Consider the following 22,128-nt stretch of genomic DNA (forward strand, 5'->3'; position numbering starts at 1 on the left):
TGGAGACTGAGTCGTGGAAGAGAGTCCATTGGTGAGGACCGAGAGAGGTCAGAACCCACTCCCATGTCTCCTCCCCACTCTACCACTTTGCTCTTCCTGGTGGACACCAGCCAGCAAATGTAGGTGACAGAAGCCCGGGAGAGGCCTGCTCCTGGAACCAGAGGACCAGCAGACCACCTGCACCAGGACCTGTGTCAACTTGCAATTGCCTGGAGCAACTTTTAGGAAACATCAAAAACAACCTGAGAAAGCCTGGTGTGGTAGCCCAGGTCTGTCGTCCCAGGTCCTTGGGAGGCTGAGACAGGAGGATCCCTCGAGCCCAGGAGTTCAAGTCTAGCCTGGGCAACACAGCAAGACCCTGTCTCTGAAACAAACAAGCAAACAAACAGCAAATCCAAAACAAAAAGCAAAGAAACCAAGCTGATAAGAGACTGAGCTGTGGCTGTGAAGGCAGCTGAGGGGGCGAGCTCCCAGGCAGATCGGATTCAGCCGAACCACTGCTCCCTTATCTGTTCCGGGCAGCCCTGGGCAATGGAAGGGGCCGTGGCTTCTCAGGCTGGTTCTCAGAGTCACTAGCCTAGAGACCCCTTTGTAAAGGGGGGATGACACCCATTCTGTTTCATTGGCTTTGTAAGCGATGAAGTGCCAGATACCATGAGGGACACTGGGATGCCCAGAGCCTTGAGTACAAGGCCTGAAGAATCCACAAAGCCCATGCACTGGAATGACCAAGACAGGAAATCAATTACAAAGTAGGAAGGACCCTATCTCATAGATGAACTGGAATGAGCTATAATGAAAGGGTTTTCTAGCCCATCTAAAGTAGAACTTCTTGAACTATCTGTGGGCAAGATTCAAACAATATTTTTAAATAATTTTAATCCATTGTGGACTGACATTTTTGTAATGCAATATAAAGAAATTACTGGAAAGATGCAACCAGTTTCCAAAAAACCAGATTCCAACAAAATTACTCATCACATTTCCATCAATGTTTATATTCTCTCTTGATTTCTGTACTCATTTTGCTGCAGACTGATAAGAAGCCCCGTCTGTGAGCAGGCTTGGGTGTGAGTAGGGTTGATCTATCTTCTCACTGCTCAATGTTGACCGGTTGCACGGACATCACCTGGGAACTTGCTAGAACTCTAGCCTCTTGGGCCTCATCCCATTTCTGCTGAACCAGAATCTGCTTTTTTGACAAGATACCCAACTGATTCGTGTGCATGTTAAAGTTTGCGGTGACACCCATGGCAGCTAGGACTCAGGAATGTTTTGCAGAATGAAGGAGTTAACCAAAACCTCTACTCCTGAACCTCAATTTCCCATGACGTAAGAGCTGGTGACACAGACCTTCTTTCTGATGAGCAGGACCAGCTATGTAATTTGCAGAGCCCACTGCAAAAGGAAAAGGTGGGGGCTCCTTTTAAAAAAATCATTGAGGATTTCTAAAGTGGTGACAACCAAGCTGGGTCCTTCCAATGTGGGGCCACCTACAGGTCCCACCCTAGGAAGCTGCTGAGGTAAGACTGGGTCATTCTGGAGCCACTCATGCTAGCCAAGATAAGTGATGAGAATTCTGCTCTGTTTCCATCTATTACCGGCCATTGTCATTAAAAAGCTGCGACCCCTTATCCTTTTTGAAGTTTATTTTTTCTTAATATGCAAATAGAAATGGCTTCAAATGGCTGTTATTCCAGTGTATAGAATTCTTTCAAAAATGCAAATATGTGTGTGTCTATTAAAACGTGAATAGAAGCTCTGTTTAGGGAAAGACAAGTTGTGCTCATTTATTTTATTGACAGTGTACAGATTTTGATATATTGCATTACAATACTGACTGCTAGATTTCTTAGAAAGGTTTAGATTTGCTGTAGATTTTTTTCTTCACAATAAAAATAAACTCATGCCAGTGTTTAGTAACCAATAATATCAATTCATTCAAATTTAATGACAGTTTTATTAAACTAAGAATCTCATGTCACAGAGCATTCACAGTGCAGGAGGTCACAGTTATTGAAAAAATAAATAGCGGGATAAATATACTCATTATTTACAACTTTTCACCTCGATGATCCTGCTTTGCCCGTTAGAGAGAGAATGAACAAAGATGGTGGTGTTCAGCTCAGCGTGCCAGAACGATCTTGGGGTGACTCGAACAATGTGTGAACAGTCCCAGAAGTTCTTGGTTTTAGTTGTTTTTAAGGAGGTTCTTTCAGGACACAAGAGTCCTCTGATTCCATCTACCTACTATTTGGTAGGTTCCCTCAGAAACCACACCCAGCCTGCATCCCCTTGGGCTTTGTGGATCCGCCTGGCCTCTCCTGGCTTGGACCCTTCCTTAGCAACTCCTGCATCTACCCCTGGGCCTGGCTGCATCTGGCTGACAGCCTTTTTCCCCTCTAGGTAATCAAAGCTCTCTTTGTGCTCAGACACCAGCAACTATTCCCTGCTGGCGGCTGCTGGGCAGGAGACACAGGCAGAGGCGCCCTGCCAGGCAGTGTGTGCTCTGAAAGGGAGACCCAGCCTCACAGAGCAGCAACCCCCACTGTGGAGCTCCCCAAGAGTGGCCACAGTGGCTCAGTCACAGTTCTGTCCGCAGGGTCTCCAGGGCCCCCAGGTCCAAGCTTCGTGCAGGAAGCTCAAGGAAGCAGACAGTGTGGTCATGGGGTCTGCAGCTTAGAGGGCAGGGATGAAGGTGAGGGCGGAGATGCCCAGAGGCCAGAAAAAAACTCACAAGAACAACTTATTTGGAAAAACAGAGCTGCCTTGTTCCCACTCCAGTCATTTTTCAGGAGGGGGAAAGTCCTCTCTTCTTCCATTGAAAGAGGACTGCGCGTCTGTCCTGAATGGACTTGGGAAATTCTGTGTAGAGAATTCTGGAGTGACAGCAAAGAAGGCTCTGTTGTTTGGGACATTCCCTTTAGGCACAAAGCCAGATCACACCAAACCACGCATCTAGAAACTAAAAGCTGCACATTCCCTCTCTTGATAGCTTAAAACATTTGTTTTCCAGTGATGGGGTGATGAGGGTACTGACTCTCTGCAGGATTAAGAATTTTATTGGCCTGGTCCACGGACAAGTCCCAACCAACATGTTGCATAAGAAGCAACTGCTTGGCCAGGCACGGTGGCTCACGCTTGTAATCCAGCACTTCGGAGGCCGAGGTGGGTGGATCACAAGGTCAGGAGATGGAGACCATCCTGGCTAACACGGTGAAACCCCGTCTCTACCAAAAATACAAAAAATTAGCCGGGCGTGGTGGCGGGTGCCTGTAGTCCCAGCTACGCGGGAGGCTGAGGCAGGAGAATGGCATGAACCCGGGAGGCGGAGCTTGCAGTGAGCTGAGATCGTGCCACTGCACTCCAGCCTGGGCAACAGAGTGAGGCCCTTTCTCAAAAAGAAAAAAAAAAAAAGCAACTGTTTGAATTCTAGCAACAGTGGGAATAGGTGTAGCTTAAGCCGGCATTTGTCACTGGGGTTATAACTAAGGAGCAGCCAATTCTCAGACCTGTAAATCCAAGGGATAGAAAAGCCACACAGCCAAGGGCTTGACTTTCCCACAGGCACAGTGTGGATTTTCAGCTCTCAGAGATGCCGCCCGTGGCCCTCAAATCCTGGTACCAGGGAATCCCAGCAGCAGACATGATCCTAGACTAGACGAGAGTATACTGTCAGCCCTGTTAAGAAGCAAGAGGAAGATTCATAACTTTGACAACTGGACACTGACACCGTGAGATTGAATAAAGAGCCTTAGAAACATGCAGGTGAAAGACAACCCGTGCCCCCGGCAGTGTGTGCTTGTGCATGTTTGAAGATTTAACAGAAACGATGGCACCTGGGAGCCATTTGTCATTGAAAAGTTAGGAGTTTTAAAACTCCCATAAAATAACCAAAGCCCTAAAACCTCTCAGCTGGCTTCTCTGGAAAGATAGCTCCACCCTGGTTGCAGAATGGGAGAGAAAAGCCTCTTCTCCTGATTCCGGGTGGGCACCCATTTCCTTGCGTTGGGAGCACAGTGACAGGCTGGACATCCTGCCATTAGCTACCCGGCCTAAAGCTGAGCACAAAACTAGTGTCCCAATTTAGTTTTCTTTATCAAGAAGCAAATACAGCAACCTAAATCAAAATGCCTTTTTCTGGCCAGGCACGGTGGCTCACACCTTTAATCTCAGCACTCTGCGAGGCCCAGGTGGGCGGATCACTTGAGGTCAGGAGTTCGAAACCAGCCTGGCCAGCATGGTGAAACTCCTTCTCTACTAAAAATCCAAAAATTAGCTGGGCATGGTGGCGCATGCCTGTAGTCCCAGCTACCAGAGAGGCTGAGGTGGGAGAATCACTTGAACCCGGGAGGTGGAGGTTGCAACGAGCCAAGATGGCGCCACTGCACTCAAGCCTAGGCGATAGAGCGAGACCCTGTCTCAAAAAAAAAAAAAAAAAAAAAAAGCCTTTTTAAAACCTGTACCCTGTGGATATGCCCTTTGGGGAACAGCTCTTTGCAGCAAGGCGAAGGGGCCCCCCACACAAGCCGGGCTAGTAAAGGCTGTGGCTCAAAGCGAACAGCAGAATCCCACGTTCTCTGTCCTGTGGCACAGGCCTAGAGAATGACTCCCTCACTCTTGTTCCCATATAACTGACACAGTGGGGAAGATTTTCCCAAAGGACAGGAAGGGCCCTTCTCCATGCTTTGAGAAGCCCCGAGGGAGGCTTCATGCTTGAGGGGCTCACAGGATGAGCTACAGAGACCAGGAAATCCTTTGGGTGCACACACATAAAGAGAGAGCAAGGGCAGCACTTCAGGCCCAGGGGTAGGTGGGGGTTGACGGACTTACTGCCACCCAAGAGCTGCCTGCCCACAGAGCATTTTCAGAAATTTCTAGAAGTTTCTATGGGCAGGGTGTGGCAATAAAGCTGCTGAGAGGAGGACCACCTCATGTGCCCCACGTACTCCTGCTAACTGCCCCCAGGGGAGGATGGTTCCCATGGAAATCATGTCTGGAGGGCATTAGAGAGACCATGAATATTTAAAGCATGGCATTTGGGTACAATCTTCTGAGGATTTTCACTCTAACAGGTAAGTTCTTTGTTTATTCGAGCCACACGCATCTGCTGAGAGTGGATCACAGCGACAGCACAGCCACCTTTTTCCAGCCAGGGAGGAGCACGGCCCGGAAGGAAAAGAAAGATGGGGATGCAAGACAAAAGACCAACCCCTCCCCCAAGGACCCATTCGCCCAAGGCAGAAAGGTCTGCTTCTCAACTGCTGAATCCCAGGGGGAAAGTTCCAAAGTGTGGCACCAGAACCTTCCCAGTTCCAGTTTCCCAAGCCCCACTCGCCCGTCTCCCATGGAGGGAAGGCACGGAAGGCAGCCTCAGCCGCTGGCACTGGGATTCATTCGCTCTTGCTTTTTCCCAGGGGGGATAAACTCTGATCCTCTCCTGTCCCTCTCCTGTCCCTCTGTCCACCCCAGCTTTAAGGAGGGAGAGGGGCCCCAGGATTCAGAGAGGAGAAAGGACAGGCAGAAAGACGGGTATCCAGCAACCACACCACGCACACCCTTCCCGAAATCCCGGTCTGCCTGGGGAGTCAGGATTCTCTGAGATGGGCTCCTGCTGATGCGATTAGGCTTGCAAATCCCCATTAACAGGGAAGAGCAGGTGGAAGAAACCTGGACCCTGGGCCACCCAGGAACGGGCTTTGGTCAGGGTCTGCAGGACTGCCCTTGGGTGATACACACACCCCACCTGGTCAGGGAAGCTTGGTGCATTATCAGCTGCTTGGGTCTGTTAAGGCAGGGGACCGACAAGGGCAAAAGCAAGAAACAGTCCTAACAGGTGAGGGGTAAGGAGCAGGTGAAAATTCACAAGGGCAGGCTGGGCGTGGTGGCTCACACCTGTAATCCCAGCACTTTGGGAAACTGAGGCAGGTGGATCACCTGAGGTCAGGAATTTGAGACCAGCCTGGCCAACATGGTGAAAACCTGTCTCTACTAAAAATACAAAAATCAGCTGGGTGTGGCAGCGCACGCCTGTAATCCTAGCTACAGCCTCGGGAGGCTGAGGCATGAGAACTGCTTGAACCTGGGAGGTGGAGGTTGCAGTGAGCCAAGATGGCGCCACTGCACTCCAGCCTGGGTGACAGAGCGAGATGCTATCTCAAAAAAAAAAAGAAAAGAAAAGAAAAGAAAATTCATAAAGGCAGCCAGCTCTGTGCATAAGGAGGAGACACAGGTGACAAGGGGAAGAGGCATGAAGGCCAGCAGACTGTGGGTAATAGGAAGGATGGGGTGGGTAAGGCGAGGACTGTGTCCTGCCCACAGTGCCCTTAATCACCAGTCTCTCATTGCATCTGACCCAGAACCTTCCTCCAGGGCCAGGTTCTCAAGATACTGGACACCTTCCACTCTAACCACGCTTGACCTGGTGAGGCAAAATTCCAAACCAGAAGTCCACAGGAACCACCTGCTCCTGTGTCTATAGGGATTTTCCATCTGAGTGCAATGTTTTTTTTTTTTTTTCTTTTCTGCCCCCAATGAGAAGAGCTAAATTCATTTTTTTTAAATTGCCTATTTCTGTAGCAGAGTAATTATCCCATGCTAATGAGCTTTGGGAATAAAATAATCCTGCGTAGTGATGAAAGCGTAATTTAAAAATGAAAGCCTAATTAATCATGCAATTCTTTAAACTCGTGATGGAAAAATATTTAGTTAAAAAAGAGAATTTTCCACCTACAGTGTACATATAGTTTTCTAGATTTAATAAATGCATAGATCCTTTAAAGGAAGTTACATTGGCACATTAAAGTCAAAAGAAAATTAGCCAACAGGAGCATATTACATATTAAAAAACATTATTTTAGTTTCTAACTGCAACTTTAGAGACTAAGAGTATCCATTTAGAATCTCAAATGGGTTCTGCTGAGGAAGAGGAGGGTAATTAGGATACGTGTGCTCTGAAAGCTACACAAGGCTTCAGAGAATTGAAAACCAGCAGGGACGCCATCGGGGCCACGTGGCCTGTGCCTTGTCATAGCTAAAAGTAATTTTTGGTCTTTTTTTCAAGAAAAAATAGAGGCATTGGATAGGGATGGATATTAGGAAATGACCTGAGGAACCTAGGAGTCAATGATGTATTGATGAGGTTTTGCCTCAAACAGTAAAAACCAAGCAGGAGGGTAAAGTCATACCCACACTCACTCCCCAAGTGTGGCCAACTTACAGAGGCTGGCCTGGGAGAGGTGATGGACTGGGGCTTGGCCTCCCTTCTGCTATGACTGGCCATTGAACTAGAGACCCTTGACCTCTCCAAGACACTACTTTCTGTTAAGTGGGGAGGATAATCCCTAGGTACATCATAGGGCAGTTTGGAGAATCAAAACAGAGACAGAAGCACTTTGGAACCTGGATGAGCCTGTAAGATCAGAGGAACCAGGAGAACTTAGCTATTTAGGGGACAGAGTGGTCCCGAGGGCTCTGGAATCCCTGCAGCTAAAGTTTATACTGGTGAATCAACAGGGTCCCTGCCTTCCCTCTTTGCTGATTTCTTAGGAAAATCACCCTCGTCCTCAAGTTGAAGACCACTGAGCCCAATTTCTAGGTAAAAAATCAAAAAGAGAAGCCTGAACTTGGTGTAGCCGTGATACTAATACTGATGTGAATCCCAAATAGAAGCCTGGTGGTGGGGGTGAGGTCCTGTCGCAGGCTCATGCAACAGGGAACTTAAGGGACACAAGCACGAACACTTCCTCCTTTTGAAACGCAGGAGGCCCTAAAGAGCACAGTCAGAAATTCCAACCAGGGTCACGATCTTTGAGTCTCAGGAAAGGATTAGCTACTGGATTTAAACTCATCACCAAGTTTAAAGTGATGTCTGGTGAATCACAAAAAAATGTTCTTTCCTCTTACCTCATCATGGGTAATTCCCACACATTCATCCGTGCAAAATATCTCAATATTCAAAGTGCATCAAATCGGATAGACTTTTGCAATAGAAATATTAAAAAAATAAAAAACCTCTCTATAAAATTAATTGTGCTTTCTTGTTTAGAAACCATAAACCATAAATGGTTTGTATTCATAAATCTTTTAAATATACATTTGAGAGCTATGAAGTGGTCGAAAATTATTTTATATTTTTCTATCTAGTTTTGAGTCAGCCTCCCATTCTTGGCCTGTCACGTGTAGTAAACTACGTGGTTCCAGAAGCTTAGCTCTAAATATTCTAAATTATGATTTTCACACTTGCCTTCGGCTAACCAGAAAGCAGTTTGTTGTTTTTCAGGCAATCTCTCTTCTTGTCATTAACCAGCACTTCTGACACACTCAGTCCAGTTCAGCAGGCTATGAAATTTGTTGGGCATATAAATAACTGGAACTTTCAACAGGGTGGTTTTGAAACTAGAGCATTAACGAATAAATGACAAACCCACAAGGACGGTGTATTGTGTCACATAGAAGATCTGGAAAGTACAGCTGTAAACTATAATCTCCAGTCTCTGAGTTAGCACCTTTCCACGTTAGTCTCTTACCTTTTTCCCTATTCCAAACCAAACACCTCAGTGCCAATGCAAGATGGCGTACAGAGGATTTGTGTCTTTACGATCATTACTTTTTTGGTGTGTATCACGATCCTTTCATATGGAATGATAGTTTTCAAGTATGATGACCTATATGATGTTTCATTTTTTAATATTTCATTGCTTATTCTCTGAATGCATCAATAAAAGTGAGAAGAATATTCACTCATTTTCTCTCTTCCACAGAAAAAAATTATTTTCATTCTTCCAGTTTTTCCAGGAAAAGGGGTAGAATGTCTGCCATCATGGGCCCTAAACCCCAACAGGTTGAGGTCTTGCCCCTTCCAAACTGTGGGTGCTTCCAGCAAAAGTCAGAGGCTCCCAGGAGCACATGCTGCCTAAGGAACCACCTCTGGGCTGGAGGTGACACTTGAGAACAACATTCCTATTTTGCACCTGCCCTATGAGATCTCGTGCTCACAAATGACCTCATTTCTGAGGCTGCCTGCAGAACAGAAAGACAAACTGCATGCAGAAGTCCTTCTGACTAAAGTGTGCAGGAGAGATGAGATGCTCGGCACATCTCCATGGTTGGCAGCTCAGGGGTCTTCGAAGCTGCTCAGATAATGGCCCCCGAATCCAGCCTTGCAGGGGCGGAACTCCAAGGAGGAGGAGGACGCCCAGCAGCCTGGCCTGTGACTAGACAAAGACCACGATGGCTCTTCCTTCCAGTGTGTGAAAGAACGGACAGTGGCTGCCTATGCAGGAGAGACCTGTGGTGGGGGAAGGAGGGGAGAGGAGGACGCCAGTGTCACAGGGTGTCCAGATCAGCTCCCAGGGGCCGCGACCCAGCGCTAATCGTCTTCCCGGCACATCGGCAAGTTGACGAAGGTAAAGACGTTAAACTCTATCATTATGGAGAAGCACAAGAAGATGGCGTAGAGAACCAGCACGTAGACACCCAGCTTCCGGTCCAGTCGCCACTTGTTTAGGTGGATGCCGAGGACCTGGGAGGACAGAGTGCGGGAACTGGGCTTGCAGGGCAAAGAAATACAAGAGGCATTTCTACTGGAAAGCGACACCCATGTGGGGAAGCCTAGAACATTCTCCAGAATGTGAGCAAGTGTAGCGGGGTGCTGCAGGATGATCCTCAGTTTGACCAGAATAAGCCCTAGAGGGCTTAGACTTGCCCCATGAAAGGGCGAGTCTCTGTCCTAGCCGCACTGACTCAGGGACACACAGCAGCCACCCTCATGGGACCGGCCCTCCCCAGGCAGGCACGTCACTTCCTCCCGGCTGGTCGTAGGCATGTGGTCCTCCTTGCCCAGGCCTTCTCTAGAGACAAACGGGGGCTCTAGCTGGATGACCCCTGGGCTTCAGAGCGTGGCACCATGGCCTCTTCCCTTGTCTCAGCACAATTTCCAAGGCTCCTATGGATCCCTGGCTGGGCAAATGTCTGCTTGAGCCATCTTTCTCTGTGTGTGTGTGTGTGCATGTGTGTGTGTGTGCACGTGTGTGTGTGTGTGTTTGGGGTAGAGGGTTAAAGCACAGAATTATCTTACATTCCTCCCTGATCCTTCTACCTTTCCTTCCACTGCCTTCCTCCTTGTCCCTCAATCAAGGCTTCCTGGGGCTGGATCCCAGGAACTTCACTGGAGCATTGTGGGTAAAAAGTCAGAGTTCCCTAAGGACAGACCAACCTGGGTTCAAATCTTAGCTTTGCCATTGCCCAATTCCGTGACCTTGGGAAAGTTAACCCCTGAGCCCTGATTTCTTCTGCAATGGGAATGATAGCACCTCCCTCATCGGGTGGTTGTCAGGATTGAATACAGTGACGCTGAAGTCAAGTGCTCAACACAGACCTGGGCACGTGGGGTAGGGAGGCCTCGATTATTCCGACGTGCCATCCTGAGGGATGTCATGCCTCCCATTTGTCAGCTCAGATGCGCAGGGGAGGATCTCTCTCCTACTGGCACTAGAGAGGAACTGGACCAGGCAGCAAGAAAGGAAATGCAGTTCGCTTCCTCTGGGGACTTCTTACGTACTCAGGAAAAGCACAGCGAGGGTGCCAATGCTCTTGGCAAAGACTGGACTTGGGTGTGTCTATGAACGTCTACATTTTCTTGCCTTTATCCTTCATTACCAAGGGAAGTGACAGGGGTGTTCAGAGTCACATAAGTGACGAGGCGGAATCAGATGAAATCAAGTATGCATAAGGCATCTGTTTTGGATTGTAAAGACTCACGGTGAGAGCGACAGAGCCCAGCAACAGGACCACGGAATAGACCAGCCCTCGGCTGTTGATCTTCACCTGGAAAATCAAACACACGTGCCCTGAGTCTCTTGACTGCTCAGAGCCAATCCATCCAGAAATCCCAGTGTGCCTGGGCCAATGCATTCCCTCATCAGGAAAACACAGGTGTTTACAGGTGACCACACGGTCGTGGAGGGTCAGGAAAATACGGATTCAAGTCACGACCCTGCTCATCTGAGGAGACGGCCTGGGATGGGGACAGGCACACCAGCGGGCTGAGGTGAGGAGTGGAAGTGCAGACATCCCTAAGGTGCTCTAGTAGCCGCCATGGAAAATGGGTGTCTGAGTGCCAAGGAGAGGAGGCGGTCGTCTCCCAGAGTCTCTGGCTGGAACTGGGCCAACACCACTATCCTTCTGGGTAAAACACATCTGTTCATGGTGAGAGGAACTTACTGTTGATCCATAATTAACAACCATGGTCTGCAGGCCCCACGGTACGCCAAGTCCTACCAGGATGTCAAACACGTTGCTTCCTATGGTGTTGGAGACTGCCATGTCCCCAAGGCCTGCAGGGGACAACAACACATTTATAAGAGCAGGTCACCAGAAGCCTGTATTCTTTTTCCTAACTGTTCTATCAGTGCCATTCCTTGGAAAGGAATTCCTTCTGCAAGGACCTTACATTTCTAAACCTTTTCATAAGGCCTCAGATCCATGCCCTTCCTGAAGCCTAAAGGGGACTATTATGGGTTGACTGTGACCCTCCAAATTCATATGTGGAAGTTCTAACCCTCAGTACCTAAGAATGTGGCTTTATTTGGAGATAGGGTCTTTATAGAAGCAACAGGTTAAAATGAGGTCTTTAGGATCTTAATCCAATATGACTGGTGTCCTTATAAAAAGGAGAAATTTGGACACACAGGGAGAACCTGGGCAAAGATGAACACAGCCAGGGACAGAGAGGCAAGAGGGGCCTGGGACAGATTCTCCTTCAGGCTTCTGGCCTCCGGAACTGTGAGACAATACATTTCCGTTGTTTACGGCACCCCATTTGTGGGAACGACAGCCTAGCAGATGCATGCGGGCCCTTCATGATCTCTCCTGCCAGGCTCGCCAGCTGATGTTCTCTGAGGATTTCCGGCCACCGCGCCTCACTTCATGCTCCCAGCTACCCTGGGCTGGAGATCGGAGTGGGGCATCACCTCACGTGACAGAAAATGAAACTGAGGCTTGGGATGTGCCCAAGGGCACAGTTTGCAGGTGGTCCAAGGTCCCCTGGTACAGCATCCTTTTTACCAAGCCTCGAAGCATATTTGGGACCCAGGCAACAGCACCCACGACCCTGCCTGGGAATCATAGGATATCAGATTTTATGCCCTGGTAGTTTCTGAAGGGTGAGCTCTCCTTCCCCAACCAGACTAGAAGCACATCAGAGGCTGGGGCCCATGTCCTCATCCTTCCCCTTCCTGTCCAGCTGTCCAGTATCCAGCTAGCCACACAATCAGGAAGTTAGTAACTGGAGAGGCACATAATTAAGAAAGCAAACTTTTATGAGTAAGACTTGTACTGGCTGGAATCTGCCCTAACCTGGCCACTTAGCCATACTTCCACCCCAGTGTCCTAACCTGGCACACATACGCATGTTTTTGGAATGAACAAACCTGAAACGCAAATGCCTAAAACCACAACATTGCTTTGGTAGCTGGCACATATGGCAGCCAACTCAGATTGGCACCCACACAGGTGGCCCATCTCTGTTTGACTACCAGCCCGCCTATGTTGCATAGGTCACCTCTTCCTCCCCTGCTTGTTGCTGTCATCTGTTGACCCCTTACACTCCTCCTCCCATCCTGCCCCAGGCACTTTTCTGAGTGACTTCAAAATCTCTTAGCTTAGTCCTGTTAGGGGTGGTGTCTCTGGGAACTCGGCCTTCTGGTCTCTTAGTGTCTGGTAAGATGTGGGAACATGCAGCAACTATTGTGGCCCAGTTAGTTGCACCTGGTGAAGAGGCAGGCACTCTGGCAGGTCAAGAGGGTAGGAAGGTGCCTGAGTTTGCAGAGGAGGGGATGAGCGGGTCTTAGGTTTGGTGGACTTCCTGCTCTGCACAAACAGGGCTGCTGGCAGCTGTGTGAGCCTTTGAGGACTTCTAGGGCAGTGCAACTCAAATTTTAGTGAGAACAGGAATCACCTGGGGGTCTTGTGAAAATGCAGATTCTGATTCAGTGGGTCTGAGGCAGGGCTTTGGAGTCTGCATTTCTCATTAGCTGCCAGGTCAAGCTGATGCTCGGGGCTAGGACCATGCTTTGTGCTGGGGGCCTGGAGGGAGGCCAGGATACGGTGCCTCTGGTTAGAGCACATGCTGCACAGCCTCCTGGTTTGTGCAGCAGGCTCTGAACAGGGGTTCCTGGATCTTTTGTCATCAGGAAGCTATTTTTTTTTTCTCTTTGAGACGAAGTCTCCCTCTGTCGCCTAGGCTGGAGTGCAGTGGTTCACTGCAACATCTGCCTCCTGGGTTAAAGCGATTCTCCTGCCTCAGCCTCCTGAGTAGCTGGGATTACAGGTGTGCGCCACCACACCTGGCTAATTTTTTTTATTTTTAGTAGAGATGGGGTTTCACCATGTTGGCCGGACTGGTCTTGATCTCCTGACCTCAGGTGATCCGCCCACCTCGGCCTCCCAAAGTTCTGGGTTACAGGCATGAGCCACCGCGCCCAGCCAGGAAGCTATTTAACCACATTTGTTGGAGTCCTTGTCAGTCATATCAATGTTACCCTGAGGACAATTATGCAACCCCCACCCCTGGCCTCACCCTTCCTCAGTTTCTGTACTTCCACATTTCACTGTAGCCACTCTGAGATGATGTGCTGCTTCAGAGCTCCATCTGTCCCTTGGTCCTAAAAGAGACCCTTTGTTGATTTTATTGGGACACTCCCCACTCCTGCAAGCCCTTAAACTTCCAGCATCCTAACACCCCTCCCTAGCCTGAACTCCAGGGCCAGTTGTTTAAACTGCACATTCCCTTGTCTGTTGACCTTCCACTGTGTCCACCCAGCTGACTCTGGCTAGGGATGAACTTGTCATCTGTGCACCGCTGGAGTCGGCATGACTGAATCCCACCAAGTTCATGTCGCTGAACATCGGCCGGGCCCCCCGGTGCTCACCAGCTTTCCTTGTACTCACTGTACTGGGCTGAGTACCCTGCCCCCATTCATGTCCATCTGGAACCTGTGAATGTGACTTTATTTGGAAATAGGGTCTCTGAGGATGTACTCAAATTAAGGTAAGGTCATACTGAATTAGGGTGGGTTCTAATCTGATGACTGGTCTCCTTATAAGAAGGAAGAAGTCTGCTGGGTACAGTGGCTCACGCTTGTAATCCCAGCACTTTGGGAGGCTGAGACAGGTGGATCAGTTGAGGCCAGGAGTTTGAGACCAGCCTGGCCAACATGGTGAAACCTTGTCTCTACTAAAAATACAAAAATTAGCTGGGTGTGGTGGCATGTGCCTGTAGTCCTGGCTACTTGGAAGGGTGAGGCAGGAGAACCTCTTGAACCCAGGAGGCAGAGGCTGCAGTAAGCCGAGATCACGTCACTGTACTCCAGCCTGGGTGACAGAGTGAGACTCCATCACAAAAAAAAAAAAAAGAGGAAGAAGAAGGAGGAAGAGGAGGAGAAGAAGGAAGGAAAGAGGGAAGGAAGGAAGGGGAGGAGGAAGAAGAGGAGGAGGAGGGAGAGGAGGAGGAGGGAGAGGAGGAGGAGGGAGAGGAGGAGGAGGGAGAGGAGGAGGAGGAGCAGGAGGAGGAAGTCGACACAGACATACCAAGGGAAGAATGTGGTGTGAAGGCAGAGGCACAGATTGGAGTGATGCAGCTACAAGCCAGGGAGACCCAAGGACTGCGTGACCACTGGAAGCTAGGAAGGGGCAAGGAAGGGTCTCTCCTAGAGCCTTCAAGGGACCATGGCACTGCTGACACTTGACTTTCAGACTTCTAGCTGCCAGAGCTGTGAGACAATAAACTTCTGTCATTTTAAGGCACCCCGCTGTGGCACTTTGTTATGACTCTCCTAGGAAACTAACACGCTCCCAACAAAAGTCACTCAGTTAAATTCCATTCCTCCCTCAGCTGCTGTCCCTAACTGTCCCCATTCTCTGTCAGGGCCCTGCCGACCAGCAAACGTACTCCCACTCTTCCTTTCCCCTCATCTCATGGTTTCTCAGGCACAACTCACTAACCAACCAATCAACCCTTTATCTTGGAGGAATAACACGTCCTGTCCCTCTTCCCAAAGCCAACCTTTCTCTTTGGGCACTGTTCTCTTCTCCTGTCTCCTGTGAGATTTTACGCCATTATTCACCCATCCCCATCCCTATACTTTCAAACTCTGCGCTGCGAGGAAGATCTGTGGATGTCCATGCTGGGATGCTACCTTGTTAGCAGAAAAGGAGAAGTCAGTAAAACCTGCACTTGTTACAGCTCTTTCGTTCCACCATCAAAGCTCATACACTCACTCCTTGTGTTGCTCAGCCCACGCCACGTAGTAAGACCAAAACAAAAACCACCAAACAAACCAAAACATTACACATGTTCTAGAGGTCAGAAGAAGAATGGGGGAGTTGGACGTATAGGATGCCAGTGCTTTGCCTTTCTGGGACCAGAATGTTTCTTGTTATTAGCTCATTTGCTGTATAAAGTCTGGGCTTGGCCTCTGTTCAATCTCATATTGACTGCTGTCCTCAGAACATTTTTGTTTTTATACAACCACACTAGTAAAAGCTTCTAGATAGAGGTCTGGAGGAGTTCATCTTGGTAGCATTCTCTCCATGGATGGAATCTAACAAATGATGCTTTCTAGATGTCGCAGTTTTTCTCCATAGCAAGACTTGACAACTGCCAGTCATAAGAGCCACAACTTGGTCAACTGTAAGTCAGGCAGGGATGAGGACACAGCGGCCTGCACTGCATGACTATGAGGGCTGGGGCATGATCCATACCTTGTCTTGCCACAATTAAGCTGGCCATGCAGTCTGGAACACTTGTCCCTGCTGCCAGGAAAGTAATGCCCATGATGACATCCGGGATCCCAAGTGTGTATCCGATAATAGTCACCTGCAGAATGCGGGGTGGAGACATGAACTCTCAACCAACAGTGTGTGGACTAAAGAAATATTCCTAGTATTAGAGACACTGTAAACATAGGAAACAGTTATTTTAGAATTACTGGGGCTGCCTCTTTTAAAGCAAAACAAAACAAAACAAATAAAACCCACTGAACTATGAGGCTAAGAAGCCAAAGGATGGAAGGATGGAAGGAAGGAAGGTCTTGAGTGTGCACATACCATCCAGCGTGCTCAGGACCAGGGATGCCACATGAACCCTGCTTTACCCTGGACTCCATGCCCAGGCCCTCTGAGCCCTCTGACACTCAGGCTTCAGACAGGGAAGCAGATTCAAGTCCAGGACCCTGGCGGCTGGTCTTGGCTCTGCCCTGACTATCTGCATGACTTTACAGAAGTCATTTCTTCTCTTTGGTCCTCAGTTTCCCCAACTGCACAAGTGTTCTGGGGAAATGGACAACCCATTTCCAAGGCCTCTCTCTTTTGACACTGCTATTCAAGAATCATTCTTCCAAAGCCTTGGGGGTGAGAGATGTATTAATAAAAGGTGGGGGTGTAGGGGATGGACAGGTGGGGCTTCACTGCTTGCTGGAGCCTCACTAGGACATACTGAAAGTAAGCGCAGGGTGCTCAGGTGGGCACACCTTGCATAGGCAGAGATCAAGGCTACCATGGGCCCATGGGCACTGCCTTCTTTACAGACTTTTACTGTCAAGGCCATTCTACTCCCCCAAACTGAGGCTATCTGAAGTTCAAACCCGTAGGTAAGAGTGCCCCAGTAAAGTGGTTCCTGTGACCCCATGACCCTGGTTTAAGAAACAAGGGTGGGGTTTATACATCAAGATGGTGGGGGTTGGAATGTCCTGTCTCACTGGTAATTAGTAGAACTGATTTAATCATATGGTTATTTTCTATAACTAGAGAAGAATTTCACATACTCATTAATTTGATCTTCCTGATTCTCACACCCACTCAAATGTCATGAAATACTATTTTTTTTTTTACTTGTAATGTTGTTTTGGGAATACACTTCAGTAAGAGAAATCACTGGATCCTTTCTTTAAAATGTAAAGATGAACTGGCCTTTAATTCTATTCAGAAAAATTAAAAATTGCAAATCCAATTCACTTAAGGCACAGTTTTCATTATCTCTGATTGTCATCTTTTTCTAGGGAGTTTTTTTGTTTTTTTTTTTTTTTTTGTGAGACAGAATCTTGCTCTGCTCCATAGCCCAGGCTGGAGTGCCATGGATTGATCATGGCTCACTGTGGCCTCAACCTCTCAGGTTTAAGCAATCCTCCCACTTCAGCCTCCTGAGTAGCTGCAACTACAGGTGCATGCCACCCTGCCTGGCTAATTTTTGTATTTTTTGTAGAGATGGAGTTTTGCCACGTTGCCCAGGCTGGTCTTGAACTCCTGGGCTCAAGTGATCCTCCTGCCTTGGCCTCCCAAAGTGCTGGGATTACAGGTGTAAGCCACCACACCCAGTCTCTAGGGAGTTTAGATAGTAACTAATTCCAAATCTTCTTCCCCATCCCCCATATGGAGTGGGCTATGGGGACTTTAATCTTCATCATGGAAGCATGGAAACAGCATTGCTGCATCTCATGGTGAAAATGGCTAATATTTACTGTTATGAGCAACAGCCATGCTGCAAACTCAAATCACAATGCCTGAACAAGATGAAGTAAGATTAGGTTGAAATTGGGTATAATGTACACAACGCTAATTCAACACAAGAAGGGCACTATAAGAAATCACACTACTCAGTGGCCAAACTGTGTATTACTCAGCAATGCTTATGATCACCTGACTGTTACTAGGCAATCACCCTTAATTGGCTGTTGGTTTCAATAAGTGGCTAATTACTGGATGCTTCTGACACGGTCTAACCAAACTGTTTTGGGCTGGGAGTAGAGTATGAAAGGGAGTGGTCAGGAGGGACATGAATGAGGTCCTGGGGGACTTGAATGTTCAAGTGTCCCAATGTCCCCCATTCAGCTGTATCAAGGCCAGGGTGTTCCAAGTGTGCGTGACTGGGGCTGGGGCAGATTCTGGGGTCCTGGAGGCTTGGAGTGGTTCTGCCCCTCCTGAGTTACATGACTTGTTTCATTCACTAAAACGCAATCACAGAGTCCATCCTGAGCTTCCTTTTGGGATACAGAGCTCTAAGCGGGTACCAAGAGTCACAGAGTCCGTCCTGAGCTTCCTTTTGGGATACAGAGCTCTAAGCAGGTACCAGGAGAAAGGGAGAAAGGGAGCAGGCTGGGGGCAGCACCTTCCACCAGCTGGTGTCTTGGGGAGGCTCTGCCACAGGGACAGGAGGGCTGCTGCACGAGTAAGGACACCCGCAGAGGCTGGGGCAGGTCTCTGATCAGCCTGAGGAAGCATCTGAGGAGAGGGAGCAGGCCAAAGGGTGGGATTTCAGGAAAGCACAGGCAAAATGGCTCCCATACACTGTTTAGAATCCCAGTAATACTCTGGGAGGGATGGGGGAAGTCGTGATTGGGTTGGGGGGAGGGAAGAGACAGGATTGGCCAAGTGCCTAGAATGTGCTGGGCTCTCTTTTCATTCTCCCAATGGCCTTGTAAGAGAGCGACGATCACCCCACTTCATAGAGGGAGTCACCAGCTTCCGTGGTTTGCAAGAGGTAGGACTAGGATTCAGCGCTGTTCTCATGTGATCCAGGATCCTTTGTTCCCCACCAAACGACATGGTTTCGGTTTCTCTGGAGTTAAGGGAAAAGTGGCCCCTGGGCCAGCATGGAACGTTTACTGGCCCTGCTGTCTCTCATGTCAAGATCACTTGCCTTCTCTGCTGCTGGTGTCAGGCATTAGGAGAATAAAGGGACTCGATGCTAACCACTAGGGTGTAAGGGGCTGAGAGTGAGTTTCACAATCAACAGAACTGCAGCCATGCTGGAACGGCTTCCCCTCTCTTCACTCCTGGGAATGAGGAGGAGAAGCGGGGACCCCATTAGGTGGTACACAGAGAGTGGGGAAGGAGGCTCCTGTGTGGCCTGACCCAGCCCAGCCCAGCCGATGAAAGGTTTATATGGGGACTTGTCCTGTATGGCTATAGGAGCTTATGAGGAGCTACACCAATGCCTCTCGGCCTGCAAAACTCCCATCCAACGAAATCTGAAAAGTCCAGTAGCAAACAGAGAGGCAGCTTATGGTAGTAGTTGAGATCATGGGCTTAGGAGATCAAAACCTGGGTCCTAATCCTAAATCTAGCACTCACTGATTGTGTAAGCTTGGGGAAATTACTCAATTTCTCTATGCCTCGATTTCCCCCATTTGTTAGATGGGGATAATAGCACCCATCCCATGGGGTTGTTATGAGGATAAGAAAGAGTTTATATGAAGTGCTTAAACCAGCATCCAGCACATCGGTGGGGGGAGGAGCCTTCCTGGGCAGGAGCATGGAACAAGCTGCCTTGTGTTCAACCTCATCTCCCTTGACTCCAGTCTCCTTCCTTCGCGTTCCCTTGGGACACTGGAAACCAAGGGGGCTTGGTGATCATCCACCTGTCATATTGCTCTGCCTATAACACCAGAACAGTGTGATTTAGGCTGCCTGTGCAAAGGTTGGTCTCCTTCCCTCACACTCGAAGGCAGGCACTGTGCGCTGTCTCTGCAGTCCGGGTACCTGGCACAAAGTCATGCACCTCATTCAAACCCTTTTCTACCGAGAAACATGCTGTGGTCAGTGCGGCCAGTGGCTTGCCCAAAGGTGGCACAGCAGTACCTGCGGTTAGCCTTGAACCCAGCTCCCCACCTCTCCCTGGCTGTGCACACAGTCCACCCCCTGCTCCCCCCACTCACCAACCACACCATGATGTAGGAGAACACAGCGATCCACAGCGTGGCGGTGATGAAGGTGACCATGAAGAACTTCTCCCAGCGGGGCTTGCTGCAGTTGGGAATGGTGACGCACAGGAGGAAGATGAGGGGCCAGGTGAACACCCACTTGACCTTGTCCCCTCTGGCCTCTGCAGGGTGAAGAGGCAGAGTGAGAAAGGAGGGGGAGAGAAAGACACTGGGTAACACACCTGCCAGTCTACCTGTCGGTTTAGTCTTCAAGCTAAATAAGAGAATGCCACTGATGTGACTCTAGGCAACTGACCTTGCAGAATCACAGAACTCCATAATGTCACCCTGGAAGTGGCAAGACAATTCAGTAAGTGTTTGTTGCTTGAATAACTTAAGTCATTCCAAATCCTTCATTTGACAGGATAAGGAAAGTGAGGCCGAGTGGGAACAGACTCACCCAGAGGAGCTGGAATGGGGATGCGAGCTATGGTTGGGCTTTAGAATCAGACAGCCCTGGGCTGGAAGCCAAAGGACCTTGAGAATCCCAACTCTACTTCCTCCTCTGACAATAATAGCTTAGATGTAACAACAACAGGGCAGCAATAATCAACACATCCAGCATTTGCCATGTGCTGCAGGCACAGTGCTAAGTGGTTTGCATCTTATTGGTTTCCTCATCTGTTAAATGAGAAAGTTATCTCCTTCTTGGTTGTTGCAAGAATGATGTGACAGAGTGTACAAAAAACACGTAGCACATGGGGCCTGGCACACAGCAGGTGCTTTGGAAATCTCAGCTCCTTTGTCCCAAGGTCATGTAGTCAAGACTGGTGCAAGACTAAATGTGTGCCCTGGCTGGCAGTCCAGATCTCACTGGCCCCTACCAAGGGAATCCAGAAACAATTCAATGGAGGAAAAGAGGCCTCATAAGCCATTGAGTGTAAGCATAGTTTCCTTAATAAGCCACTGAATATAGGTGTGCACAAGGCAGGTTAAAAACTGGCCTGCTCGTCAATGAAATGGTGGAGGAAGGACTTCTGCAATTTTTATTTTTTGTAGAAGCATTGAGAACAACAGCAAAAAATTGTCAGAATCAACATTTTCAGAGCTCTGGAATTAATCTAAGGTTTGCAGCAATCCAGGGAATATCTATTTAAAAAAATCAGTTAGACCTTAGTAAGAACAGTGAACTCTGTGGAGTTTTAACTTTCCCTATTTTTATTCCCTCTTGCCGGGTCTGGAGTAGCCTTGAAATCTAGCAGCATGCAACCACATTAAAAAACAGCAGTCTAGCAGCCACAAGAGGGGGCAGAACAAGGTTGGAGGACCTCCCAAGTTCATTCCCATAGAATTGTTATTATTTGACCTGTCTGGTGGTTTCTTAGAAGACTCCACTTTCAAGACTGTCTTTATTTTACCAGAATCTGAGCTTACCCAGTGTGAATAGCTTTTTTCTTGGAGGTGTTCGTCAAAAACAATTAGAGGCAATTATTAAAGCATGTTGCTGGAAGTGGCAGATGACAGCTGGGACAAACAATAGGTTAACCAAAAAGCATAAAAGGAAAAGCTGGGGAATGAGACATCCACAGTGGGCTTTGAAAAGCTCCTAGATATCTCTGGGAATCTAACAGACCATGAGCATGCACAGGGCTGTGCCCAGGGTTCTTCACATGCTCAGGAAAGACTCGAGACTACTGTAAGCTTTCACCTCTGCCTAACTTTGAGGCTCTGTGCAAATAAGAAGGAAAGGCTACTGTAGAGTTGTGAACTACCCGCCTGAGTGTTGGAGGCATGCCCCAAAACACATACAGAGTCCCTTGGCAAAGATTGGAAGAACGATTGGATCCAGGAACCTAAGGAATTCTCTGTCTAATCATTAGTTGACCTCTAGGCTAACCTAGCAGAGACTTCAGTGGCCACACACAACAAAGAATATGAATTTTACAGAATTAGTTTAGAAAAGTCACTAAACGAGCAACAATAATAAAGAGTAACAACCACAAACCCTAGAACAGGAGATAATCTCCTGTTCTCCAACCACAATGGAACAGAATTAGAAACCAATAACAGAAGGAAAACTGGAAAATTCACCAATACATGGGAAATGAAATAATGTACTCCTAAATAAAGGGTCAAAGAAGAAAGCACAAAAAAATTAGAGAATACTTTGAGATGAATCAAAAAAATGGAACATACTAAAACTTCTGGGATATAGTGAAAACAGTACTTAGAGAGGAATGTATAGCTGTAAAATACCTATATTAAAAAAGGGAAAGATCTCAAATCAATGACCAAACCTTTCTCCTTAAGAAAAATAAAAGAAGTGAAAATGAAGTCCAAAGAAAGCAGAGGGAAGGAAAAGAATCAAGGTTAGAGTGAAAATAAATGAAACAGAAAATAAAAAAAATACAAAGAATCAAAGAAATTGAAA

At 48.1% G+C, this 22,128-nt stretch overlaps 1 protein-coding gene across 3 annotated transcripts in view; it reads right to left on the reverse strand.

The window, feature by feature from the left end:
• Window positions 1-1,764: 1,764 nt before the first annotated feature.
• The window catches only part of SLC24A4 (solute carrier family 24 member 4), a 177,670-nt gene continuing 157,306 nt past the window's right edge, over window positions 1,765-22,128 (reverse strand). For all 3 annotated transcript variants that reach the window (XM_063643979.1, XM_055288363.2, XM_055288362.2), the window contains 5 exons: window positions 19,713-19,879; window positions 15,763-15,877; window positions 11,224-11,336; window positions 10,762-10,827; window positions 1,765-9,523 (listed from right to left, as the gene is read on the reverse strand). In XM_063643979.1, the coding sequence (XP_063500049.1) occupies window positions 9,371-9,523; window positions 10,762-10,827; window positions 11,224-11,336; window positions 15,763-15,877; window positions 19,713-19,879 (614 nt within the window). In that variant the 3' untranslated portion in view covers window positions 1,765-9,370. The remainder of the gene's footprint in view (window positions 9,524-10,761; window positions 10,828-11,223; window positions 11,337-15,762; window positions 15,878-19,712; window positions 19,880-22,128) is intronic.

This window comes from Symphalangus syndactylus, chromosome 8 (assembly GCF_028878055.3).
Source record: "Symphalangus syndactylus isolate Jambi chromosome 8, NHGRI_mSymSyn1-v2.1_pri, whole genome shotgun sequence".
Classification (NCBI taxonomy): domain Eukaryota; kingdom Metazoa; phylum Chordata; class Mammalia; order Primates; family Hylobatidae; genus Symphalangus; species Symphalangus syndactylus.